The sequence below is a fragment of the Heloderma suspectum genome, chromosome 6 (genome assembly GCF_057233095.1).
Source record: "Heloderma suspectum isolate Gila_16-S chromosome 6, 16-S_ref, whole genome shotgun sequence".
NCBI classification, from domain to species: domain Eukaryota; kingdom Metazoa; phylum Chordata; class Lepidosauria; order Squamata; family Helodermatidae; genus Heloderma; species Heloderma suspectum.
The window spans coordinates 18,665,558-18,692,964 of NC_139463.1; the positions used below are offsets into that span (position 1 = coordinate 18,665,558).

General features: G+C 44.1%; 1 protein-coding gene across 9 annotated transcripts in view; it reads right to left on the minus strand.

Annotated features, from left to right (window-relative positions):
• Positions 1-394: 394 nt before the first annotated feature.
• The window catches only part of FLI1 (Fli-1 proto-oncogene, ETS transcription factor), a 198,089-nt gene continuing 171,076 nt past the window's right edge, over positions 395-27,407 (minus strand). For all 9 annotated transcript variants that reach the window (XM_084803694.1, XM_084803693.1, XM_084803695.1 and 6 more), the window contains 4 exons: positions 8,852-8,917; positions 7,274-7,336; positions 3,473-3,520; positions 395-1,534 (listed from right to left, as the gene is read on the minus strand). In XM_084803694.1, coding sequence (XP_084659820.1) covers positions 1,005-1,534; positions 3,473-3,520; positions 7,274-7,336; positions 8,852-8,917 — 707 coding nt within the window. In that variant the 3' untranslated portion in view covers positions 395-1,004. The remainder of the gene's footprint in view (positions 1,535-3,472; positions 3,521-7,273; positions 7,337-8,851; positions 8,918-27,407) is intronic.

Consider the following 27,407-nt stretch of genomic DNA (forward strand, 5'->3'; position numbering starts at 1 on the left):
GATTTGATAGTAAAAAATAACTGCATTTGTGACCGAGGTCAACTCGTTTTAGTTTTCATCTTTTTTTCTTTCTTTCAATACTGTGAGATATAGGTAAAAACATAACTCTGCATAATTTATACAGTAAGTTGCCGTCTGACTTTGTTGACCCTCTGAATAGCAGTCTGACAAACGCACAGCGTTCGTGAATCGGTTATGTTTTTGCAACTCCCAGAACTCTGGCAAAGCTTGGAGAATTGCTGTCATTTATATTAGTTCCATTTCTCATTCATAAGAATATCTGTCCTTGATGCATAATAACTTCTTTTTTTCCTGGTCTTGGATGTTTCCAGAGATAATAATAAAACCTTATAACACAATGCACATTCTCAAAAGGTCCTTTCAATGCCCTTAATTGCTATATATATATATATATATATATATATTCATTTCTTTCCTTTTCTTTCCAGTTGGGTGAAAAAAGACAAGCCTTGGGTGGATTTCAAGCTATGATTCCAGTTGGTGTCTCCAAACCAGGTCCCCATAATATTTGAACTTCTACTAACCCCAAACCGGAAAAAAAAAACTGTCATTGCCATTAGTCTGGAACAAACAAACATTAAACTTCAAAGACTCAGAGGTCATGGTATCTTTTTTTCCCTTCCAGAAAGCCTTGGACTTGACAGTGCTTTGTCTAAGATCTGAAGTGATAACCACTGTGAAGTCGGTAAAGCAGTCAACGTAGTCCTATCGAGGATATAAGGCTTAGAACCAAAATAAAACATACAATACTGGCCCATCGGAGAATCATCTGCCATTCGAGACAGAAGAAGCAGGGTTACAAAAATAAAAAAAGTTTATTCCAATAATAATAATTATAATTATAATAAAAATAATAATAATATCCAGTTTTTCAGCTTTCTCTCTGACTAAAAGGTAAATGTCTATCAAAAAGTCCAGAGATATCCAAGAATGGAAGAGAACATCCAATCAAACTGAGAAAGGCCACCAAAGGTGAGAAGCATCTAGTAGTAGCTCCCCAGGTGTGATGGCATATGGGAGTTAGCATGGCGTGGCACGCTAGGATTTGGGTAAATACTTCCTGTAGGAGATGTCCAATATGGCGACGCTGCTCCAAAGAAACTGGAGGAAGTGACGGGCATAGAGGAAGGGTGTGGAGGCACAAAGTTTACTTTCTGCTGGTGCGTGTGATATGAAGGCATGTACGAAAGATCTGAAGGATATTTGTACATCGACGTCTCAGTCGGGTGAGGCTGAAGAGCTTGGGCAATGCCATGAAAGTCGAACTTATAAGCATATCTCTTGCCATGCACTTTGGTCATAATGTTCTTGTCGTAGTAATATCTGAGGGCTCGGCTCAGCTTGTCGTAATTCATGTTGGGTTTGCTCTTGCGTTCCCCCCAGCGCCTGGCGACCTCATCAGGGTCTGTCATCTTGAATTCCCCATTGGTTCCTTCCCACGTGATACAGCTGGCATTGGAGCTGTCTGACAGCAACTCAAGTAGGAACTGCCATAACTGGATTTGCCCACTCCCTGCAAGAGGACAGAGAGAAAAGGCTGTGACATTCTGTATCTGATCATTCCTCCTATTCATCACTCTTCATCAGCATTCTAACCACAGGCTGTCTGTCAAGGTCCATTAGACTAGCAGGCATGAAAGGCAGGGCCTTTTCAGTGGTGGAACTCTCTGGAACTCTCTAACTAAGCTTTTCAATGGACCTTTAATGACTTTTTTTTCTTTCAATCTGCATTTTGCTAAAATGCAGCTGTTTTTGGTTTTGTCGTTGGATTGTTTTGTATGCATTTAAAATATTGTTCTAATTATGCTTGGGAGGGCTTTGCCATGAAAGGTGGCCTATAAATTTCTTAAAACAAATAAATATTCTTGTTATTGGAAGATACGTAGCCTAAAAGCCAAGAGTTTCTAAGGGCAAACCCACAGTTCTTAAAACAGGGACAGGCCACTTGCAGCCCTCCAGATTTTTTGGCCTACAACTCCCATCAGCCCTAGCCAGCCTAGCCACTGGTAAGGCATGGTGGGAGTTGTGGCCCTCCAGGTGTTTTGGCCTACAAGTTGTCTATCCGATTTAAAATAATCTCTGTCCACACATACACACACTACTGAGTTTCAAGGCATTAGAAGGTATCTTTTTCTGCCAACTGGGGATGATTATGGACAATAACTTATCAAGTGATAATTTATCACAATCTTCATATAACTACTTGGTAAGCAGCAGGGTGTCTCCAGTGCCCTTCAAAGTGACATGGAGAATGTATATTCATCTCAGGACTGAGAACACATAGGGTGGTAAACGTCTATAGAGTGGTAAATATTTTACTCACCACCTCCAGCACGTGGACCAGTCTAGATGATATGTTAAATGAATTTCACGGGGTTTTGTTTGTTTATATGTTAAATACCAGCTGTGGTGGTGATGGTGTGTGTGTGTGTGAGATCAGGATTTGAACTGCAGGGAGGGGGTTCCCTCCCATTGCAGTCCAAACAACCCCCCCCCCCACACACACACACTCCAGGGCCTATTTCCCACTAGAAAAAAGCTGCTACTGGCACCACAAAAATCTCCCTCCCCTAAAGTTGCTATTTTCCACAGGAGGGAAGCTACTAGTGGTCTGAACAGCATTTTCATAGCTTCACTCTATCAAGACAAGGTGGTAGTGGTGGTGGTGGTGGTGTGTGTGTGTGTGTGTGTGTGTGTGTAAAAGGGAATTCTTTTGGGACTGCAGTATGTGTGTGGGGAAGGGTTAACACAGTCAATTGTTAAGGATTTGGGTGTAAAATGGCCTTCCCCAACCTGGTGCCCTTAAGATGTTTTGAACTTCAAATTCCAGCATTCTCAGACACCATGGTCAACAATCGGGAATGCTGGAAGTTGTAGTCCAAAGCATCTGGAGGGCCCCAGGTTAGGGAAGGCTGGTGTAAAATCTTCAGGGTGTAATTTTTCAGGTCTTATGTACCTTGGCATGGCATTTGGAAAACTCTAGCTAGCCAAAATTTATTTTCAACAAACCTTCTCTTCCTTTCTCCAAAATGAGTTCTGCACACATGCAAAAAGTTTCAACTAACAGTAATACCCCCTTGTACAAAATCCCAGTGCTCTTAAACTGAAACATCATGTGACCATAATATTTTGTGACTATTTCATTGAAAGGAAACTCAGCAAGGAATGGAATGGCAGCCAATGCACATGAAAAGAGCCATGTTGTTATTTATTTTTTAAATGTTTAGACCACCCTTCATCCAAACAGATTCCACTGCAGTGTACAATAATGAAAGTATATAAACAAATATAATAAAAAACATTTTAAAAAAACTAGGAGGCAGAAAAATCATAAAACTGCAGAGAGAGGCAATAAAACCAATTTAAAATGCCTGGACAAATAAAAATGTCTTGACCTTGAGCTAAAAGCTGGAGAGAAAGAGTTAGCCCATCTTGATCCAAGTAGACTCACCTGGGTTGGCTAAACGGCTGCTGGTGGGTCCTAAAATCTGGTAGGGATCTAAGGAAAGGGAATGAAAAAGAGACAAAATAAGACCTTGTTCAATCTACTGCACCGAGACAGGTTAGCATAATTTCAATTTTATTTTAATCCCCAATGTGCTATGTTACATACTGGAGATTTTGCATGCAAAGCTTGTGCTTTACCATTGAGCTGTGCCCTGCCCCCCTTGCTTCCCCCCCATAGCTGACCGCCTTGACATGAGAAAGCAGAGGTCACTTCAGCCTGCTCCTTTAGAACTTTAGCCTGTTCCTTTAGCAGCCACATATATTTTGGATCATGTCTCCCATCAACGACAGACAACATGTCCAACGCTAAGGGACTATGGAAGTTATAGTTAAAAACATCTGGAAGATACCAGGTTAAAAGTATCAGATAAACTAAACACCCTCCCCAGGTCAGCTCAGCAGCCTATCAACCTACCTACCTACTTAATGAAAGTATTAAGTAGGACACCTTACAGCTGTCCCCTCTTCTGGTTCTTCCCCCAACCTGATGGTTCCTGGCAGCCTTACCAGTCTGCCCTCGGGTCTGGTGGTGCTGCTGCTGAATGCCAGGTCGGCCCAAAATAAGACCTCCCTCATCCATGATTTGATTGTGGATGAGGGGGCTGACCTGGCATGTATTACTGAGACCTGGGTGGGGGAACTGGGAGGGGTCACTCTCTCCCAGCTGTGCCCTCCTGGGTACTCGGTTCAGCACCAACACCGACTCGAGGGTCAGGGAGGGTGGGTTGCCATGGTCTATAGGAATTCAATCTCCCTCTCCAGGCTTCCTGCCCATTCGAGTGCAGATCTTGAGTGTTTGTACCTTGTGTTGGGTACCCGGGACAGATTAGGAATTCTGTTGGTGTACCGCCCACCCCGCTGCCCATCAGACTCCCTGCCTGAGCTGACGGAGGTGGTCTCGGACTTGGTGTTGAGGACCCCCAGGATGATGGTCCTGGGGGATCTCAACTTCCATGCCGAGGCCGCTGTATCCGGGGCGGCTCAGGACTTCATGGCCGCCATGACAACCATGGGGCTGTCCCAACATGTCATCGGCCCAACGCATATAAAAGGACACACGCTTGATCTGGTTTTCTCGACTGGGCAGGTGGATGGTGATCTGAAAGTGGAGGAATTAACATCTGTCCCTTTGTCATGGTCAGATCACTTCCTGCTGAGGTTTAGACTCCTGGCGGCCTTTCCCCTCTGCAAGGGTGGGGGACCTATTAAAATGGTCCGCCCCCGGAGATTAATGGATTCCGATGGATTCCAGAGGGCTCTGGGGGATTTTCCTGCTGGTATGGCTGGTGCTCCTGTCGAAGCCCAGGTTGCTCTGTGGAATGCAGAGATGACTCAGGCAGTTGACACGATCGCGCCCAAGTGCCCTCTCCCTCTGAGCAGAGCCCGGCCAGCTCCTTGGTATACACCTGAGCTGAGGGCAATGAAGCAAGAGGGGAGACAGCTAGAATGCAGGTGGAGGAAAAGTTGTGCTGAGTCTGACCGAACACAGGTAAGAGCCCACTATCGAGCCTACTCTGTGGCGGTGAGGGTGGCAAAGAGGCAGTTCTTTTCCACCAGCATTGCATCTTCTCAGTGTCGTCCAGCAGAGCTTTTCTGAGTGGTTCACGGCCTGTTACATTCTGGGCCAGGGAGAGAGACGGTGGAACCCTCGGTAGCACGCCGTGACAAGTTTGCGCGGCACTTTGAGGATAAAGTCGCTCAGATTCGTCATGAATTGGACACCACCATTAATGCAGTTCCATTGGTAGAGGCGTTCAGAGCACCGTCTGGTCCAGTTTTATTGGATGAGTTTCAGTTACTGAGGCCTGAGGATGTGGACAAGGTGCTTGGCCAAGTCCGATCGACCACTTGTGTGCTTGACCCTTGCCCTTCATGGCTTATTAAATCAAACAAGGAGGGGTTGTCTGGCTGGGTCCAGGAGGTTGTAAATTCCTCCTTGAGAGAGGGAGTGGTGCCTGCCACTTTAAAAGAGGCAGTAATTAGACCACTCCTGAAAAAGCCTAACCTGGACCCAGAGGATGTTAACAATTATAGGCCAGTGGCCAACATCCCCTTCCTGGGCAAGGTGCTTGAGCGGGTGGTTGTAGGACAGCTCCAGGCACTCTTGAATGAAACGGATTATCTAGATCCATTTCAATCAGGCTTCAGGCCTGGTTTTGGAATGGAAACTGCCTTGGTCACCCTGTGGGATGACCTCTGCCGGGAGAGGGACAGGGGGAGTGCGACCCTGTTGATTCTCCTGGACCTCTCAGCGGCTTTTGATACCATCGACCATGGTATCCTTCTGGATAGGTTGTCTGGGTTGGGAGTTGGAGGCACTGCACTACAGTGGTTCCGCTCCTACTTGGATGGCCGATTCCAGAAGGTGGTGCTGGGGGATTATTGCTCTGTGCCATGGCAATTGTGCCATGGGGTTCCACAGGGCTCTATTTTATCCCCCATGCTGTTTAACATCTACATGAAACCGCTGGGGGAGGTTATCCGGAGGTGTGGGCTGAGGTGCCATCAATATGCGGATGACACCCAGCTCTACCTCTCTTTCTCATCAAAACCAGGTGAGGCAGTGGCTGTTCTGAACCAGTGCCTGGGCACGGTAATGGACTGGATGAGGGCTAATAAACTGAAACTCAATCCAGACAAGACGGAGGTACTGTTAGTGGGTGGTTCGTCTGCCCGGCTAGGTGATATTCAACCTGTTCTGGAGGGGGTTGCACTCCCCCTAAAGGATCAGGTTCATAGTTTGGGGGTGCTCTTGGATCCAGAACTGTCACTTGAGGCACAGGTGAACTCAGTGGCACAGAGCACTTTTTATCAGCTTAGGCTGGTATACCAACTACGCCCTTATCTGGACAGAGATAGCCTAGCTACAGTTATCCATGCTCTGATAACTTCTCGTCTGGATTACTGCAATGCATTATACGTGGGGCTGCCTTTGAAAACGGTCCGGAAACTTCAGCTGGTCCAAAATAGGGCAGCAAGATTGTTAACAGGGACTGGCCTGCGAGCTCATATTACGCCAGTACTTTTCCAGCTGCACTGGCTGCTAGTCCATTTCCGGGCCCGATTCAAAGTGCTGGTGTTAACATTTAAAGCCCTTAACAGCTTGGGGCCAGGTTACCTGAAGGATCGCCTCCTCCCATATGTGCCTGCCCAGACCTTAAGATCATCATCAGCGGCCCTTCTCCGTGAGCCCCTGCCAAAGGAAGTGAGGCGGGTGGCTACTAGGAGGAGGGCTTTTTCTGCTGTGGCACCCTGGCTCTGGAATGAGCTCCCTAGTGAGGTTCTCCTGGCGCCTACATTGTACTCCTTTCGGCGCCAGGTGAAGACCTTTTTATTTTCCCAGGCATTTTAGCATTTTAGCTTTCTAAATTTTTATCTTTGCTGTTTTAAATCTGTATTTTAAACTCCTGTACTGCTGCTAGGTTTTATTGTGGTTGTATTGTTATATTGTGGTTTTAATGTTCTATATATTTTAAATTGTTTTATTGTGTGTTGTTTGGTTTTAATTTTTGTGAACCGCCCAGACAGCTTCGGCTATTGGGCGGTATAGAAATGAAATGAAATGAATAAATAAATAAATAAATAAATAAATAAATCTCTATTGACCCACCCCAAGAGATCTGGAGACAGTTTGGGCTTTCCTGAGTCCTAGCTCAGCTCAAACTGCTAGCTTGTCTAAACACACTAATATGCACACAAATTAGTCATTCTCTGAAATCAGTGACACTGAATCTGACACAATTACCTGGCTGGGATCGCTGCTGCTCTACATTTTTGCTCACATTTTGTGTTCCTCCCAGAGGAGGACCTAGTAATAATAGAGAAATGGGTACATTTTAGATCAGAGGAGAAAGACAAAGCACGACCTAGAAATATGTCAAAATATTTAAAGTTATTTAAAACAGATTCAACAACCACAACTCATGTTCTTCAGTACTAGAGATGCTGGTGAAGTTCTCACAAGACAGGCTCAATAAGGCTCTTTGAGAGCTCATAAAAGGCCACCTCAAAGGAGGGGTGAGCTTTATGAGCCCCTGGATTCTTCTTCATCTTGGATTAAACTCCAAGCTAGAGGAGGATGGTCAGCCTCCATTATCCCCCACTGCCACCCCTCTTTGTCTCTCCAAACACCTGTCCTGCTTTCCTCCCACTCCCCGAACCACCATTGGATGGGCTCAGGAAATTATTCAAGTTCTTCCCAAAGAACTTGGATAATTTCCGAGTGAATTCAAATTGAGTGGGGAACAATTCACCCATCTCTGTCCAACACCAATGTGTTCAAGTTAAGCTGAATCAAGTGGAAGCGGGCCTTGAAAGGCTTCATGTGTGGTTGTCAGCATAGGTCCCAATGACTCTCCTTCACACACTTACTCCATATTGCACCTTTGCTGTTTTCTCCCAAGCTGAGACTATCAAAGGGCTCTGTGAAAGAGCCTTCATTGTTTATTTACAATATCTATACCCATCTACTAACCCAGGTTCTCAAGGCAGCTTAGAACATATCTAAAAATGCAAATAAAAGAGGTAATCAGGATGACAAGAACCATTTAGCTCCATTCACCTTCACTACAAACAGCAACAGGGACTATGCAACAGTTATCTTCTTGCGTATCTCAGCTGACCACTTACATTCATAAGGCAAGGTACAAATGACGGTGAGTACTGAGGTGATGAAGGAAAGAACTCTGCCAAGGCCTTGCTGCTGTTTAATTTGGGGTAGAAGGGGTTAAAGAGCCCTCTGTCTTGGTGTGGGAAGAGTTAGCGGGTACAGCCTTTATTTAAAATTCTTATACCCTACTCTTCCTTCAAAAGGAGCACAGAGTGGCTTAGGCCACGATCCTATTGATTGTACCCTCAGTTCTCAGACTTGGTGGTACCCAATCATCCAGGGCAGGGCAGGAGGGAAGGAGGTTGGAAGAGGCTCAGGATAACTCATATCCTGGCCTCTCCAGTCTCCTCTCCTCCTCACCAACTGGAACACCCCCTTTCCTTTTCCTCCAAGGTTGCTTTTTGGACCTCGGAGGGCAGCTGGCGTGGTTCTTTCCACACGAGGTGTGAGGGGGTGGGGTGGGGGGGTCAGATCTCCGACTCCCCCTTCCAAGTTCAGAGCACTGTCTCCAGTCTCAGAAGCAGGATTCCAAACAATTTCTATGGTCCCTGGAACGCTTGCCCACGGACCATAGGATTGCCCTCCCCCAATATTAAGAAACCTAATTATTTACATTTTTGCTAACCTTGCAGCAAGTATTCGATTCAAAATATAGCTTCTGTGAAAATGTATTTGCCAGCCAATCTAAGCAACAGGCATATCACACTGACTCACTTTTGTTGTGGCCGGAATTCATGTTATTGCCCCATCCTGATCTCCTAACTGCATCATAAGAGGCATCTAATAATAAAAAAGCAACACAAGAGAAGAAGTGCAGTGGTTATATTCACACTAGGACATTGAGGCAGAAAGTAAGAAAAGAATGATTGGAGCTTAAAATGGCTAAGAAATATCTACGTGTTAAGTGCATAGATGGGCAGATGTCCTAATTTACAGAGGACAGTCCTCTCTTTTGGAATGGTGTTTGAAGGTGCCCTTTATTTCATGGGCTGTCCAGTCCAAGCCTAGTTTAAAGATAAATAATTATAAGAAGGGAGAGCAGGGGGCTCAAATTGCCACATGAACAGTTCGCACCTGGACAGCAGACTGAGCAGGCAAGCAAATGGTCACTTGGTCACAGCCTTTCCCACTACGATGAAAGATATTATATTTATAATTAAATAACAACAGTTCTTTCTAAATTTGCGCGCACGCGCGCGCACACACACACGAATATGTGTATGCAAATATTATGCAAATTGGTCTCTTCTTTTGGCCTCTTTTTGGTGATGCGTTTTCTATTTTGGGGGGGGGGTTGGCAACATGCACATTGTCACTCTAGATATGCTGCAGCAAACTCATTTTATCCTGTATGAGAGATAGACAACATCAGCAGTAGTTTTAGGATTAGAACCATCTTAAAATTTAGGTTGGGTCCCGGGAGAGTACAAATAAAACAGACGTTACCAACAGTACTGGAAATGAACAGGCTGATGAAGTGGGAGCTCAAATTGGCACATTTCAGCACAAGCATGCATGCACAGTGCACCCATGGCAAGCTACAACATGGATCAGATGTGCCATGACAGTGATGGGACCTTTTGAAAACATGTGGAGAACATGTGAACCACCAGCATGTTGGACACTTTGTGAACAGAATGCTGGATGAGATGGATCCTTGGTTTGATGCAGCATGCTTCTTCTTATGTTCATACGCCTATGGCTATGCCAAATGATGACCATTTTTATCACTAGTTGCAGGCTGTATTTCAGTTGTCCTATTTCTCTTGCATTTTTTCTTGACCTACCATCACTGTTTTCTTGTATTGCTTGGTGGTGGTGGTTTGTGGTCAACTTTTAATGGTCTCAGGCTTTCGCGTGCATTTTTTGGGATACTTTGTACTTGGGTCAATCTTTGTATGGTTTGTACTTCACTACAAGATTCATTCACTAATGGAATAAGCTGACTAAGGGAGCAATCCTATGGGGATAGGTGGCCACCTCTGAACTCGGAGGCGACCGCCTATCCAATGCAGGGTGGATAGAGTGTGGAGGGGATCTTCTCCTCCGTGTGCTGGCCAACCTACATTTGTGACAAGATGGCCATTTTCGACTGTCTAGCCACGGGACTTCAGAGCGGGGGGGGGGCAGATGACACATAGGAAGTGTCATGCTGTCACCTCCATGCTCCTCGCCCCAGGAATGCCCCCTTTTGCCCTGCTCTGCACTGCTCTTCTGAGCGTGGAGCCCAGGGACAATCTGCGCCGCCCACGAGGCAGTGGAAGAGGGGGCAGGGAAGCAGTTTTCTGGGAACTGACCTCAGAGTGAGGGCTCTAAGGTTGGTTCCCCCAAATTGAGCAGTCCTATCCTATGGCTGTTTAGCTGCTGTCTAGCAGCCATAGGATTGCGCCCTAAGGATGTTTTGTAATTTCATTCCTTGGAAGTTTTCAGGGAAAAGATTGGTTGAGCATCTGTCGATATATTTATATAAAACATGCTTGGACTAGATGTGTCACAAACCCCTTGGCCCCCTCTATCCTTAAGCACTCACACACACACAAATAGAGAGGCTTCAGTCTCATGCCTTTAATTCATTATTCACAGGTTCATTACAGATGCAAATCCTCAAAGACTTTCTGGCTACAAAGGAATGCCTCCAGGGGATTCAAATGGGATCACCGAAAGTTGCCCGCAGTTTGAAAGGGCAGTGATCTGGCTAGGCTAACTTAGGGGGGGAGGTCCTGCCCCTCGCATAATGCTTCCCTGTGAAGCCTCTGACGCATTGCTAACTGGGTCAACTGTCTGAGCTCTGCCCCTGACGTTTCCCTCTTAGCTCTGTGCTGCCCCCTCTCCTCTCTTAGGTCTCAGTCCTCAACCCCCCCCCCTCCTGCTTGCTGCTTCTCACAGAGCGGGGTAAGGAGGAAGCTTCATGCCCGGCCATCTGGGAGTTGGTAACCTGAGAAGCAGGCTTACCCATATCTGAACAGGCTTGTGAAAACGCCTCCCCCAGTTCTGGCTGCTCCTCTTCTGAATCTGAGCTGCTAACTATCTCACTGCACTCAGAATCAGTCCTGACAAGATGGGAATTTAGTTCCTTGAAAAACAATTTCCATGGTCCTACAAGAGGACAGCAATGGAACATAAGAAGAACCTTATGCATCAAACCGAAGATTCATCTAATCCCCAACATTTGGTTTCTGATATTTGGTGGTGGGTTGTCTTTCCACATAGAGGTTCCAGATAGCCATCATAGCTAAGAGCCATTGATGGACTATCTTCCATGAATTTGCACACCTAAGGATGACAAAGTCGATCCAAAGACAATCCCAACACACTATGGTGGCAAGGTTATTTATTTATGTATATAAATATACATAAGATCTATATACTAGTTTCCACAATGTTTCAAAGTGGGAACATACAATGTCATACCATCAAGGCAACAATAAAATATAAAATATAACAATAAAACTGCACAACAATAAAAAAGTGTGACTCAGCAATAAAATGGCAATAGCCTACCTCACTGTTGCTCTCCGACAACTGCTATGTGGTTGCCTATAATACTTGAAGTGAGTACTGTATCACATGCAATTTATTTTATGTATTTATTCTGCCCCAATCTAATCCATTCATTTTACAGAGGGGATACCAGGTGGGACTTGAACCCATAACTTTCACTTTGGCCACTAAGTCACAGAGGTGGAAGTGGATGAAAAGGAAATGTATAAGTAGGTACTAGGACAGGCTCCTTGAGGGCAATGTACAAGTCTTTTACGATCTTAAGAGCTGAATAAAATGAAACACTGGGAAAAAAAAATAAGACTCAATTCTTCAGATCAAGGGTAATGTGCTTAGTTAGCATTGCAGACCATGCTGGAATACACACATCATGGTTTGTGATTTAGATTAGTATATCTGTATGTAAGTGACATAACTAGGATGTAGGTTGCATCTTCTAGTCAAATGGAGTGAACAGGGCCTCAGGGATTCCTGAGGGGCTGTGTGGCTCAGTGGTAGAGCACCTGCTTTTCACACAGAAAGTCCCAGGTTCAATTCCCGGCGTATCCAAATTGGGCCGGGAAAATTCCTGCCTGAAACCCTGGAGAGCTGCTGCCAGTCGGTGTTGACAATACTGGGCTAGATGGACCCAGGGTCTGACTCAGTATAAGGCAGCTTCCGATGTTCCTAATGCTGTTATTTAGACCCTAAATATGATAATATGGACAGGCAGCCCAATCCTACCCTTCTTTACTCAGAAGTAACTCCAACTTTGCTCAATAGGGCTCACTCTCAAGTAGGAATGGGGCAAAATTGTAGTATGAACCATGCTTCCTGAACCAGGTCACAATTGTCCTTTGATTTTTGCACTTCTCCAAATTTTGCAGTGCAGTTCTCCAATACACACAGTACCCATTCCTGATTTGGGGGAAAGCCCTTGCAAAAAATGTGTGCGTTAGGGTCAGTTTGTCTACAAAAACATGCACACCTTTCTGAGTGGACCGTTAAAAAGCCATTTGCAAATTGATGCAGAAACAGGACAGAATGAACGCTTTCGAACAAGAGCAAAAGTTATAGAAACTAAAACAGATGGATTCATCCATTCCTACTCTCAAGTAAGTGAACGTAACTCTGCAGCTTTAGAAATGTAGATCTGAAAACAGAATATCTGGTAGCTTCGATCCCTTCCAGACCAACAGCTCTGTTAAAAAAAAATTAATCCCAGAATTTCCTCACTAAGTAAACAAGAATTTTGCGTTTAGGATAACAGCTCTGAATCAACATCATCTGAAACTAATAGATATTCCTGAATGAGAATACACAGGCCCAAGGACTAATGCCAGAAGGAGTGACAGGGAGGGCCATTGTCTTGTTCAACAAGGAGAGCCAGATTTTAAAAAAAAACAACCCAAAAAGATTCCAACATTGTTCCACAAGCAGTCAAGATAGCCTTAAAGGCAGCATTGCAAGTGCAGTTTACAATTAGTCCTGCTCTGAAACTATCTTGGGGATGTGGGGAAAGTGTTTTTAATCTCTCAAACGAATTAAATCCAGAAGATTCTATTGTCTGTTGTTTGGGGGAATGACAAAGAGTGCAAAATCATCTGGTGGAAAACCCCACGTGTCCTTTTATGTTCCAAGTGGCTTTGAAAAGACTCCTTGTTTGTTTCTTAGTCCCCCCCCCTTTTTTTTTCCAAGCAGTTAGGTGCCGGCATGGAACTTCTTTAAAAGAAAAAGAAAAAAAAGAGGGAAAAGGATGAGGGAAGAGATAGAAAAGAGAGAATGCACGAGTTCATTTTTGTCGCATATCTTTTGACCTCTCTATTATTCAACCTTTCAAGAAATGGACATCAAAACCCTGTGGCGAGATTCCTGTTTAACAAAAAATGACACCAGTGATATGTTCATCAGGAAAGGCTGTGGAACATTTCAAGGATAAAAGTATAAACTGGAGCTCAGGCATTATTACAATTTTAGCAGTAGTACCAGGGTTACTACTGGTAGTAGTAACAGTACTAGTGGTAGTAGTAGCAGGAGTACTTTTATGCTGCTCTGCAATCATATTCCCAAAGAGGTTTACAAGAAATAATAAAACAATTACAATGTAAATACAGACAAAAGCATAATATATGTGAATATTGCCAGAGCAGCAAAGAAAACAGTCAGCAAGATCACAATTGTGTCTAAAAAGTTTAGAATACTAAAAAGATCTTTGTCTGGTGCTGAAAGGGCAGTGGCCCAGCTTGCATGTCATGACACTCCAGTTTTAAACCCTGGGTTGTTGTGAATAAAGTGGGAATGGGCAAGCATGCTGGTTCTCAGGTAGAGTAAACAACTCAGGAAGGCCCTGTCCTTAGGTTGTTGATCATGATGCGAGAACCAGGTATTCTGGGTTGTTGGGGGGAGAGACAACCCAGAGTTGCAACCCATCATTTACAAATTGGGTCCATAAGGTGGGGTGCCACCATGAAGAAGGCCCTCCCTTTGGTAGCCACCCACCTCACCTAAGATGGTGAGGTACAGGAAGCTCTCCACTAAAAAATCATAATGTATGGAGACAGGTGGTCTTTCAAGTATCTGAGCCCTAAGCCATGGATTCAAAACAAACATTTTGAATTTGGCCTGGAAATGGACTGGGAGCCACTGACATTGGCACAGCAAAGGTATAATATGATCATAACACCCATTCCAGTTATTAATCTAGCAACTACATTCTACATTAATTCCTTTTTCCCACCAGTCTTCAAAGGCAGCCCTGTGTATAGTGCTTCACCATAGTCTCAAGTCAGATAGCATCAACAAAACTTATTTCAGTCCTTAAAGGCAAGAAAGCACAGTACAAAGGGTCAATACACAGGGTGAAACCCTTTAGCATCCACTCCTTGGTGGCCACTTGCAAAGATAACCTTCTTATAAGGGTTCCATGAAGGTGGTGGAGAGGGAGGCAGCAAAACAGTCCCAAGTGAATCTCAGGAGCAATTTCAAGGCTATGCCCAATTTTAACCCAAATTAGCTGTAACAAAGTAGGTGGGTAAGATCAATGTCTGGTGATTTCTTTCCATCCTTTGGGAATAAATAGACTAAGTCTGTTTCATTCTAATGTGCTCCTATTGCAGTCCTTGTGAATACTTTGCTGCCTGACATTAAGTGAGCTAGTTTGTGTCCACAACATTGACTCTATGATGCTGAAACTCCTAATGGATCATGCACATGAGAATCGGTTCTAGTCCTACCCTTTATCACGATCATGTCAGTGTGGCCTAATGTGGCAGCTAGCAAAGGTGGCTTTTCTCAGAAAAGTACTGATACACAATGCTGCGATGCTATTGATATTCTGGGTCTGTCCACAGTGCTATTGACAATCTCTCTTTCCCCCTCCCTCCCTCCCTCCCTCCCTCCCTTCTTTCATTTAATTTCTCTACCGCCCAATAGCCAAAGCTCTCTGGATGGTTCTCTCCTTCGAAAGAATCCTGGGAATTGTAGCTCTAGAAGGAATGGAAGGGACTGCTGTAACACTATAGTGTTCCATGGGGAGCAGCCAAACTGTCCTTGAGGGCACATCTTCTGGAGGAGGATGCTTCCTGGCTGTGCTTTGCCTTAGTGTACCATCACATTTTTTAAGTGTTTCATCCCATGCTCAGGCACATGGGCAGCCAAAACTGTTGTCTGTTGTCTGGGGATGCATTGGTCCATTGGTCCAGGCATTGTTTCCTTCATGCAGCTGTGTCCTCAGAGGTCAGGGACTGTGCCAGGTTTGAGGGGACCATGGGCAAAGTTTCGTTTGGTGGGGCCTCTCTTCTAAAGCTGGGCCCTGGCTGCTTATTTAGCAGAGGGCAGCAGCAGCAGCAGTGTAGCCACCATTTTAATTTCCCACAGTACTCCATAGTGGAGCTATGCTGGGGGGATTGTGGGGAATTAAAATGGCAGCTAGACTCTGCTGCTCAGTGCTGCTGAGAGACTTGGGATGAAAAGAAGAAACCTTAAATAGAAGCCAAGGCAGATGTCAATGGTGAGCCCTGCTCTGCTGACGTGCCATGGCAGCTGCCCAGTGATGCCAACCGTAGATGATGGAGCTGTCAACCCCAAAGCCCTTTAAAAGCAAATCCGCAAGCTCTTCACATGTGCGAGCATGTGAAGCTGCTGCATAGAAAGTCAGACCACAGGCCCTTAGGGTGGCTACTTAAGACTCGCCAGAAAAGAGGTCAAAAGAGGGTACCGATTAGCATAACATTTGCATATGCTAATCTATACATATAGATGCAAATTTAGAAAACATCATTACAGTTTTAATACAAATACAGTACATCTCACCATAGTGTGGCTGCCTGTCAGGTTTGCTTTTCACGCACTGTTGATGGGCAATGGTCATTATGCTTCCTTATTAAACTAAAATAGGACAGGACAGCCCTTCAAATAGAGGACTGTCCTCTGTAAATGGGGGCACACAGACACCATATTGGCTCATCTGGCCTACTACTGTCTACTCTGACTGGCAGCTGCCCCTCAAGAGATCAGGCTGAGGCCTCACCCAGTTCTGTTACCCAGGACGTGAAACTGAGACCTTCCCTGTGCAAAGCATGTGATTTGCCACTGAACTGTAGCCCCTTCTATTTCAGTTTACAGAGTTCCCTGGATGGAGAAGAACATGACACTTGAGTTAAAATATTGTTAAAAAATTGTGATGGTGATATGCCCAATGGAACTGTGCTTCCGATTAAGCATTTGAAATATGGGACATATGGAAAACATGTTTCACTGGTGCAAAACACCAACAACAACAGTGGCTCAGATGAGCCAAGATTTTGGTTCTCTGCCCTCCTGATCCAACCCTCCTCCCCCCACAATGAGTGCAATGTGTACTGCAGCAGCACTCACCGCAAACCATCCAAAAATCTTACAAAATGTGTTTGAAACACAATGGGAAAGTTTGAGCCTGGGAATCCATCCAGAGACTTGGAATTAATTTTTATTTTTTTGCAAACACAATACCATTCTCATGACCTGATGCTCAGTGGTTCCAAGAGAACCTACAGAACTGCAGCCAGCCAGTAACATTGGAGAAAGTTTTTGTTAGGAGCTGCCTGATCCCCCCCCCCACACACACACACCAAAATAATACTCTAAACTATAGAATTTATAGTAGAAGTTACTAGGAAAAGATCTGCACTTCACTATAGCGGATCAACGTCACTCCACCAATGTCAGCAGAGATGAAGATCTCTGTGATGGCTTCAGTGACAGATGTGTGTTCAATTCCAAATAAAATTAAAGACCACAATATAAACCCTACAAAGATTTAAAGAGCTGTTATTCTGCAGCTGTCTGATTTCCATCCATAAAGTTCCTTGAACAAATACAGACTCTGGGCTTTTCTACATGAAGCTTTTAACCCACACCTTTACTGAAGGTTCTGCTTCCAGATTCATTGTAGGATTAAGATCAGCTCCTTTACATGATTGTTTTTGCCCTGGGGGTTTTCTTTCTCTGCCTTTCTATATGTACAACCACCAGATAGTGCTGTGGTATAATAGAATTGTGCAGTTATGTGAGATTTCTATGCCATTATAGAGGTGATTTAAAACAACAACAACAACAACACACTTTCCCTGTTAAGAAAAAAAAACCCTTGATAATGGTCACAAAGCATGGGGGAAGCCTGGAGGATGACGACATCATGTAAAAGATCTGCAAACTGCCATGCATGAGCAATCACAATCGCACAATAAAAGCTTTGTGTAGAAAGGCTCTCTATTATGGACCAGGTAAGAGGTAATTAGTAACGTTTACAGAGATACAGATTCTTTCTTCCAAAGATCTCAGGTTTGCAAACCATTTCTCATTTATACTTTATGAGGGCAGGCATGTTTGCCATGTTTATACTGGTGTTTCCCATAGGGAAGCAGCGGAGAACCTCCACCTCCCTAGTCCTCTCTCTCTGAGCTGCCAGCTTTCATGCCAGGCCAGGCCACCTCTTCCATAGTGAGCTGGCAATGCAAAAAGAGAGCAGCCTCTTCCTGTATTGCCAACTCTAATTCCCTGGTGTGTGTTGAGAAAGGGTTTCCCCTTTCCCAGGGCAGAGCAAGAAGTCCAAGTGAGCTAGTGATGCAGGATGAGCACTTGAATTCCTTGCTGTGCACTGAGAAAAGGGCTCCCCTTTCTCAGTGCACAGCAAAGATCAGAGCTGGCAATGCAGGATGCTTGCAGGAAGTTGGAATCACCTGTTATTATGCTCCTTTGTTCCTTCCCTTTCTCCTACTTTGCAGACTTCTTAACTGTTCAAATGTATATGGTAAGCTCCTTGGAGCATTTATTGCTTATTGCTTCTGCTGGTCTGTAACATGCCATGTGCAATGATGGCACTAAAAATGGTGATAACATTTGGGGAGTTGTGCAATCCCAAATGATAATAATATTCAGGGAGTTGTGCAATTCCAAATACTTGGGGACAGGTGATGTACATGTGCTGGGAAGCTGCCATCAGCCATGATGACACTTTGATATGTGCTTATATGGTATGTTGGAAGGAGCAACTTCTTCCCTCACATGTATATGTTCCCAGCTGGAAGTATAGATTCATCAAACGTGCACCTCTCACCATCCCGTAATGGAGGATAAGGCTATACATGGCTACTAGAAATGATGGTTATATAGTACCTCCAATACTGGAGACAGTATGCCCAAGTCTACCAGTTGCTGGGGAACATGGGTGGGAGGGTGCTGTTGTACTCATGTCCTACTTGTGACCTTCCCAAAAGCATCTAGTTGGCCGCTGTGTGAACAGAATGCTGGACTGGAAAGGCCTTTGGTCTGATCAGGCAAGACTCTTCTTATGTTCTTAAGCATGAATCAGCTTTTAGTATCTCTTGTAAGAAGGTTTCCATCACAAAGCTTTTTTTTAAAAAAAATCTAATATCTGTTGTTTTGAATAAAAACTTTTTAAAAATCCAATATCAGTGGTATTTGACTCCACATAGGTTAAGTCGGATTTATATTAGAGCTCCTGACATTTGTTGGAGATGGGGAGATAATACGTTTTTTTGGCATATATTTTGGACTTGTCCAGTTATACAAACCTTTTGGACCAATATTTTGAATTCAGTTAATGGAATTACTGGTTGCTCAACATTACAGAATCCTAATGTAGCACTATTGTGCTATATTATCTTAAAGATTTAATGATGCTGACTTTGAAATTGTCGTAAACCTGCTTATGGCAGTTAAAATGTGTATATCAACAATCTGGAAGAAAGCTGCTGCTCCAACAGTACCTGAATAGTTTGGTAGAATATGGAATCTTGCAATCCTATCAAAAATAATTTATTATAGAAGATCAAGGAATGGACAACAGTCAAATACAGTGATTAAAAAAGGACTTTACTCACAATGTTCTGGAACAGCAAATATCAGAATATTCAGCCATGTATTTTCCTTCTCTTTATTGTATTTTTGTTCTTTGTGTGTTTGTGTGTATAAAATATCATTTTATAAGTACTAAAATGTGATCTATTTGTAAATAGTAATAATAATGCTGCGGCAGAGATTCAAATAGAATGATAGTTGGGCAATCCATATCATGGCCTGCCGTACATGAATGGCTCTCCCTGCATGGAACAACTGTGCTCCTCCTGCTTGCCAAACAAAAGAGGCACACTCAAGCAACATCCCATAGCACAAGCCGTTTCCAGTAAACCAGCTCTTTTCAGCGAAGAACATAAGAGCAGCCACACTGGATCAGACTGAAGGTCTATCTCAGGGCTCAGGAATCTCAGGCCCGGAGGGCCAAATCCAGCCCTCAGGGGTTTCCCAGAAGGCCAAGCTCTCTTCCCTTGGCCCCGCTCCTTTTTCCACAACCACCAATCATTGGGTGGTTTCCCAGCTTTTGTGCAGTTTTTCCCCATTCTAAAAGGCTGAAATGCCTCTCCTAAGGCATAGTTACTGGCAGGAAGACAGTTAAGCTACAATATGCTGGTATTTTTGGTTTCTTGGACTCACCCCTTTTGCAATAGCACTGGAATGCAGCCTCTGAGAACTTCTCTGAAATGGAATTCAGCCCTTGAAAGAGGTTCCCCACTCCTGGTCTATCTGGTACAGCATCTTGTTTTTAGAGAGTGGCAACCAGATAAGAACATAAGAAGAGCCCTGATGGATCAGACCAAGGGTCCATCTAGTCCAACATTCTGTTCACACAGTGGCCAACCAGCTGTCGACCAGGAACCCACAAGTATTCCTAGATGTTTCCAGGATGTGCACAAGCTGGAATAAAAGGTAATAGCCCTACTCTGTTGTAGTCCCTCAACAACTGGTATTCAGAGGCAATATGAAGAACCAGCTACTGCTCAGCCTTTCCCAACCTGGGTCCCTCCAGATGTTGGGAGTAGGGATAGAAGACTCTGTCAATGTTGGTTCCTCTCTGTTTCTCATTTTTTCAATCGTAGGTTTGGTTTGCCTCACACTTTCTCCAGTCTTAAGAAATTCTCCAGTTTGTTCCAAATGTTGACTATTTTTTAAAGCTCACATGAAAATGCATAAGCATTATTGTGCATTTTTCTCCTAATACATGCATTTTAATGCATTTCACTTAATATATATTTTTGCTAGCAATTTTTCAGATATAATGCATTTTCAAGTGTTACTTGAAAATGTAATATCCCTAATATTCACAATTTGTATTTATTTATTTGTTAGATTTATATCCATCTTTTCTCCAACAGCAGCATATACGCATATACGCTCATCCTCTCCTCTCAATTTCATCCTCACAACAACCCTGTGAGGTAAGTTAAACCGAAAATCAGTGACTGGGCCAAAGTCACCCAGTGAGCTTCATGGCTGAGCAGGGACTAGAAACCAGGTCCCAAGTCCCAGTCCAACATTCTAACCACTACACTGGCTCCATGCCATACTGGCTGTCTTGTTCATATTTTTTGATTGGAGAACTCCTCTGCAAAATTTGGAGAAGTGCAAATTCTGAAGGATCACTGAATTTTGGTTTGCATAGTGACTTGAACATGTGAAATTAGATAGGTTTGCATTAGAATGCAAACTGAACAAATTTCTCCCCTATCCCTGTTTTGGATTACAACTAAAATCATCCATGACCGCTGCCTGGGGCTGATGGGAGTTGTTGATGGGAGTTGTAGTTCAAAATATTTGGAGGGACCCAGGTTGGAAGAGGCTGGTGGCGTGGTTAGATCGTTGGGCCAGGGGCAGGGAGACCTGCATTCAAATGCCCATGAAACTCACTTGGGCCAGACTAGTCACCATCTTTTAGCCTAACCCACCTCACAGGATTGTTGTGCGTGAAGAAAATTTTTTTTATAATACCATGTCGTTAACCCCAGCTCATTGGAGTGAAGGAATAATAATAATAATAATAATAATAATAATATTGTCGGCAAATGTGAAGATTCTGCTTAGCTACTACGGCTGATAGCAGTTGATGGGAACTGGTGGAAATATATCAGTCTTCCACTACTCACCCTCCAGATGTGTTGGACTACAACATCCATCATCCCTAAGGCCATGTTGCTTGGTTGATGGGCATGGTAGTCCAACACATCTGGAGGGCCCAAGGTTGAGGAAGGCTGCAGTTCATGAATTTAGGTGCAATCCTATGCACACTTATCTTTGAGTGTAAGTCACATTGAATGTAATGGGGTGAGTTGTGTTACTTCAAGCAGAAATGTATAGGATTGCACTGTCATGTATGTGTCATGTGAAGAAGTACTTCCTTGTTCTTGTCCTGAAGCTACTGCCATTAATTTGGTACATCTGCACTCTAGTGTTATGGGAGAGAGAAAAACACGCATACCTACTTTCTCTACACCATTTAAACTTATTATTCTTCCTTCAAATATCAGGCTGCACTTGGAAATTGCCAACAAATTTAAACTCTAAATGAGTGCTCTGTGTCTGCATAGCCCCCTTATGGACATTTTAGACCCTTTTCCTTATAGAAAGGTGAGTGTGTGGGGGGTAGGGTGGGACGGGGTGGGTGTGGGTAACAGGCCACTCATGAGAGCTGGAGGTCTTGCCAGTCACTCATGAAAGCAAAAAGCCTGCTCTCAGTTGGTGGCCATGTTGCATTTATTTAGTGATTTATCTGGGGTGCAGTCCTATGCATGTTTAGACAGAAAAAAAGTCCTACAATTCCCAGCATTCCCCAGCCAGCCATACTGGCTGGGGAATGCTGGGAGTTGTAGGACTTTTTCTACCTAAACATGCATAGGACTGCACTGTTAGAGATTTAGATCCAGTGTAGTGTAAAAAAGTCCTACAACTCCCAGCATTCCCCAGCCAGCCATACTGTTTGGGGAATGCTGGGAGTTGTAGGACTTTTTCTATCTAAACATGCATAGGACTGCACTGTTAGAGATTTAGATCCAGTGTGGTGTAGTGGCTAGAGTGCTGGACTGGGACTTGGGAAATCCAGGTTCTAGTCCCCACTCAGTCATGGAAGTTCATTGGGTGACTTTGGGCCGGTCACAGACTCTCAGCCCAACTCACCTCACAGGGTTGTTGTGAGGATAAAATGGAGAGAATTATGTACGCCACCTTGGGTTCCTTAAGGAGGAAAAAAGGCGGGATATAAACATAATAAATAAACAAATAAATACAGAAATAAGTAAATAAATGAATTTCTACCCCACCCTTCAGCATTATTGTCCCATCGCAGCTAAAAAACAAAGAAAATTCAATAAATAAAATCACAATCAAATAACAATGATAAAACTCTAAAAACCATAAACTCATGCAACATGAACCTAGTAACCAAAGTTTGAAATTAAGGCCTGGGAAAATAAAGAATGTTTTTTGCCTGCCATTATGAGGAATAAGAGAGGGCATCAGGTAAGTTTCCACTGAAGAGCATTCCAAAAGTAGGGTGCCACAACCTAGAAGGCTGTGACATGTATTCTCTTTTACAGAGGACAGTCCTCTATTTCAAGTAGGGATGTAGGAGAAATTCACAATGGAACCAAATGTCTTTGGATTTACATGAAACCAGCCCATGGATTCTGCAGCAGAATGGCTTTGCACCCATCAGGAGGATTCTGCAGAATTGTGGACCAGTTTTCTAACTTTCCTGAATATTGCGCAGGTTTTGTCACAGGAAAATACACAAAATAAAAACAACCCGGCCAAAAATGCACATTTTCTCCATAGGCTAAAGCGTGTAGACGCACATTTTGGGGATATTTGCACATTTTCACATGTGCGAATTTGTGCAAATTCGGAAGAAAAAATCCAGTTCCGTCGACCAGTGGATGACAGAATGAAAGGCATCTGTCAATCCATGAAACACAGATGGAACAGATTTTATACAATCTGTACATCCTGAATTTCAAGGCATCCTGTATTTGAATAGCTGTGCAGTCCAGGCCCAGTTAAAAATAAAGAACCAACTGAAGGAAGAGCTGGGCCTTGAATTTGCCCATCAGCAGCACCTGGACAGCAGGCTGAGCAAGGCACACTAGCCATCTTGTCATACACTATGGTGAGATGTGCTATATTTCTTTTTAAATTAAATTTCTAAATTTTCATTTACATACATATATATATATTTGCATATGCAAATTTTATGCAAATTGCCTCCTTTGGGGGTGATGTGTGTTGTCTTCCTTGCTGATTCACAAGTGGCTACCCTACCTCCAACTCATTGCCACTTGCTTAAAGTCTGAACGGTCCCTCAAGATGACTTCATCATTGTAATTTGTAACAGGTCCATGTTGGGGAAGGTGAACCTTCAATTTACACAGATCCCAAGCTGGAGGGAGAAATCCTATGGTCACTAGTCAGTGGCTAGATGGCCACAGGATATGTGGGTTTCCAGGAACCGACCTCGGAGCCTGCGCTCTGAGGTCGGTTCCCGGAGAACTGACCTCCTCCCCCTTTCCGTGCTGCTTTGTAGGTAGGGATGTACAAAAGTCACTTACCTTTTTGAAGGGAGACATTCGCGGTGGGAGGGAGGCGCTCCGTCCCTCCCCCTGAAATTCTCTCCAGCCAGCTCCACTCCGCGGACATTCTGCGGAGCCACCGGCTGGGGCTGCCCACAGCCAGACATCCGGCTGCTGGGCAGCCTGCAGGGACACAAATGTCCCTGTATTTGGCTGTGATAGGCTACATAAATATTTACATAGCCTATCACGGCAAAACCCCCCACAAAAAACAGCGGACGCAAATGGCAGTGGCTACGGCGGCCACCATTTGCATTCCTTTTTTTTTTTTTTGCCGTTTTAGCCTACGTAAATATTTACATGGGCTATTACAGCAAAAAAAAAAAAAAAGAAAGAAAGAAAAGAAAAGGGAAACACAAATGACATAGTAGCCACTAAAAAGGCAAAAAAAAAAGGGAACGCAGATGGCGGCCGCTGTAGCTGCCGCCATTTGCGTTCCCTTAGTTAAGCTGTGATAGGCTACGTAAATACTTACATAGCCTATCACGGCTTCCGCAGGGACGTAAATGGCTTCCCTGCATTAGCTGTGATAGGCTACGTGAGTATTTATGTAGCCTATCACGGCTATATGGAAGAAACGAATGGCGGCCACAGACTGGCATTCGGCCTCACCGAGATCTGTTGCGGAATTCTCTGGCATCCCTACTTGTAGGCAGCATGGAACTGCCCCACACTCCATGCTCAGAAGAGGAGCACGGAGTGGCCCAATCAGGGCATTCCGGGGGGCGTTCCAGGGTGGGGAAGGCGGAAATCCGAGCACAACACATCCTGTGTCGGCCAGCAGCCTCCTCCCTTGCTCTGCCTTCCGCAGCTAGATAGCCTAAATCGGCTGTCAAGCAGCAAATGCAGGGCAGCTGAAGCATGGAGGGAACGATCCCCTCCATGCTTCTCCTGCTCTGCATTGGATAGGCATTCACCTATCCCCATAGCATTGTGCTCTAAGAGTGTAATTGGAGTAAAATAAACATTTATTGTATTAGAAAATGATTGAATACATTAAATCACACTAAGCGTCTGAGCTGACTTGTATTTTAGGTCTTTGCTACTTCGCGGTGACTTACAGAGATCACTCCCACTCCCACCGCAACATTTCTGGCCCCAGGCCCTGCTTCCCCACCCAGGTCCTGGCAACGAGAGCAAGGAGCGAGGGAGGCATAATGAAGCTGCTGTTAAGGACATTTAACTCCTGGCAGAGATATGCTTTTGAAAAGCAACTGGTTTTTCAGATGCTGAGCGCCACAAGAGGCAAGCTTTGCACAGCACCGATCAAGAGGACTTGCAGCATCCCAGTGCCTTGGCCTGAACATTAAGTGTAGATGGCTCTTTTATTCTGTGCTGTTCCACAGGAGCTCCATCAAATTTAAACCAGACCATGACCATGACATTTACTCTTCAGATAACATTATGGAAGGACCATGGATACTGGCTCCAGGACTATGTATTTCTCCACTCCTCTTAGGGTTGCCTCCTGGCTCATTTTAAACTGGCTTGGCTGAGGGTTTATTGTTTAATTCTCCCTACCTAGAGAAAGGCTTTTAAAGTGGGATGGGCAACCTGCAGCCATCAGGCTGCATGCAGTCTTCAGCCTAATTTCATGCAGCCCTTGACCTAATTTCAAAAGCCACTTCAAAGGGATGAGTTCAGACATCTGGCCAAGCCGATCTCTCCCTTCCCCAACAACTGACTAGGCAGGGAGGAAACGGGGCAGGGGGGAGAGACGGGAGGACAGAATGAGAGAGAGAAAAGGGGGAGGCCCATTTTTGGCTCCTAGCCTGCCACTCTTGGCATAAGCCCCCTGACAGAATACTCTGGAGGGATGCAGACCTTGATAGAAAACAAGATTGCCCAGCCCAGTCTGTACTTCAGGGAATAAGCCATTTTAAAGGTCCCAGCATTTCAGCAAATTCTTTAATTAAAATTAACAATGGTTCATAGTTTGGTTTCCCCCAGTTGGGCCAGATTTTAACCCTCAGTTTACATTCAGTGGGATAAAAAATGAAGTCACATGATTATTTGGTCCTGGCTTAAAGGTGAGAGGGCAAAAAAAAAAAAAAAAAAAAAGCAGCAATAAATACAGGAAAGCAAAAAAGGAGAGAGTATATGGCATTGAAAAACATATATATGTAGAATTTTAATAAAATGCTAAAATGCCAAACACATTTTGGTAATAACCTTCCTCAAGGGCACAACAATTCAAATTATTGAATATTCGCTTTACTGGAAATAGTTAATAAATTGAACTATTGTGTTATTGAGGAAGGTTTCCACCAAGGGCACAGGAGCTGGGTAAAAAAGCATCGGTGCCCCTAAGAGCTGAATGTTGAATTCAAAGTGAGGCCTCCAATTAGGGATGTTCAGATTTTGTTAAATCCATCCCATCTGTGTTTTGTCTTGTGGACTGTCAGGTGTCATTTCTTCCATCATCCACACATTGATGGAATCAGATTTTTTTTAAAGGGATGGGCAAGAATTTCGTTCTTGTTTGCAAATGCACATTTGTGTAAATAAGAACACAAGAAGATCTTGAGCACAAGAAGATCATGCTGGATCAGACCAAGGGTCCATCTAGTCCAGCATTCTGTTCACACAGTGGCCAACCAGCTATTGACCAGGAACCCACAAGCAGGGCATGAGTGCAACAGCACTCTCCCACCCATGTTCCCCAGCAACTGGTGTATATAGGCTCACTGCCTCTGGCACTGAAGATAGCACATAGCCATCAGGACTAGTAGCCACTGATAGTCTTCTCCTCCAGGAATTTGTCCAACCCCTGTTTAAAGCCATCCGAATGCATCCTTTGGTAGCAAATTCCATATCCCCCCACCAAAGTAAAAAAAAAAAGAATGGACCACAAGTCAATGAAATCCATGTAACTTGGAAAAGGCTTGTCTGTTGCAGAATCCACAGTTTGGATTCATAGAAGTCTGGACTCATTTGAATCCATTGTGGATTTCCTCAACATTCTTACCTCCAAATATTCTTCCACCAACAGCAGTTTCCTGCTCTGTCAGACTATACAGCCCCTCCAACCTATGTATTTCAGTTCTGTGGATTCAAACTTCTAGTCCTTGCTGAGCATCTGGTTTCTGAGTCTGACTTCACACATCACTTTCTTTACAAGCAAAACGTGAAAGAAATATTTGTATAGTAGGGAGCTGGGCCTGGCGGTTCTCCCCTGTCAAATGTTCACCAGGTGGCTAACCCTGGGTGGCTATCATGTAAATGTGTGAAATCACCCTTTCTAAAATTTTCATGCATCCACTTGGGACACCTAAAAGAAATCAATCAGATATTTGGGAGACACACCGAATTAGAAATTCTTTGTGTACAGCAGAAGCTGGATTTCACTTTAGGTATAACATTAAGTATACATTTTATACTTAAATGTGTACTTAAAATTTTAGGTAGCCTGTCCCTATATGACTTGGAACCAGGCTCCCATACAAGCCTGCTTGGCTTTTAAGATCTTTGGGAGTGGCTTTTCTCTCGGTACCACCACCATTAGAAGCATGTTTTGTGCAGATGCAACACGGCCTTTTCAGTGGCCAAATATGCAGGCAAATATTTATTTATTTATTTATTTATTGCATTTATACCCCGCCTTTTTTCCTCTTGCAAGGAACCCAAAGTGGCTTACATTATCCTCCTCCTCTCCATTTTATCCTCACAACAACAACCCTGTGAGGTGGGTTGGGCTGAGAGTCTGTGACTGGCCCAAAGTTACCCAGTGAGCTTCCATGGCTGAGTGGGGACTAGAACCCGGATCTCTCAGCTCCTAGTCCAACACTCTTGCCATATGTTTTTATTCAGGCGGGCCTTCAACATTTAAGCTCGTC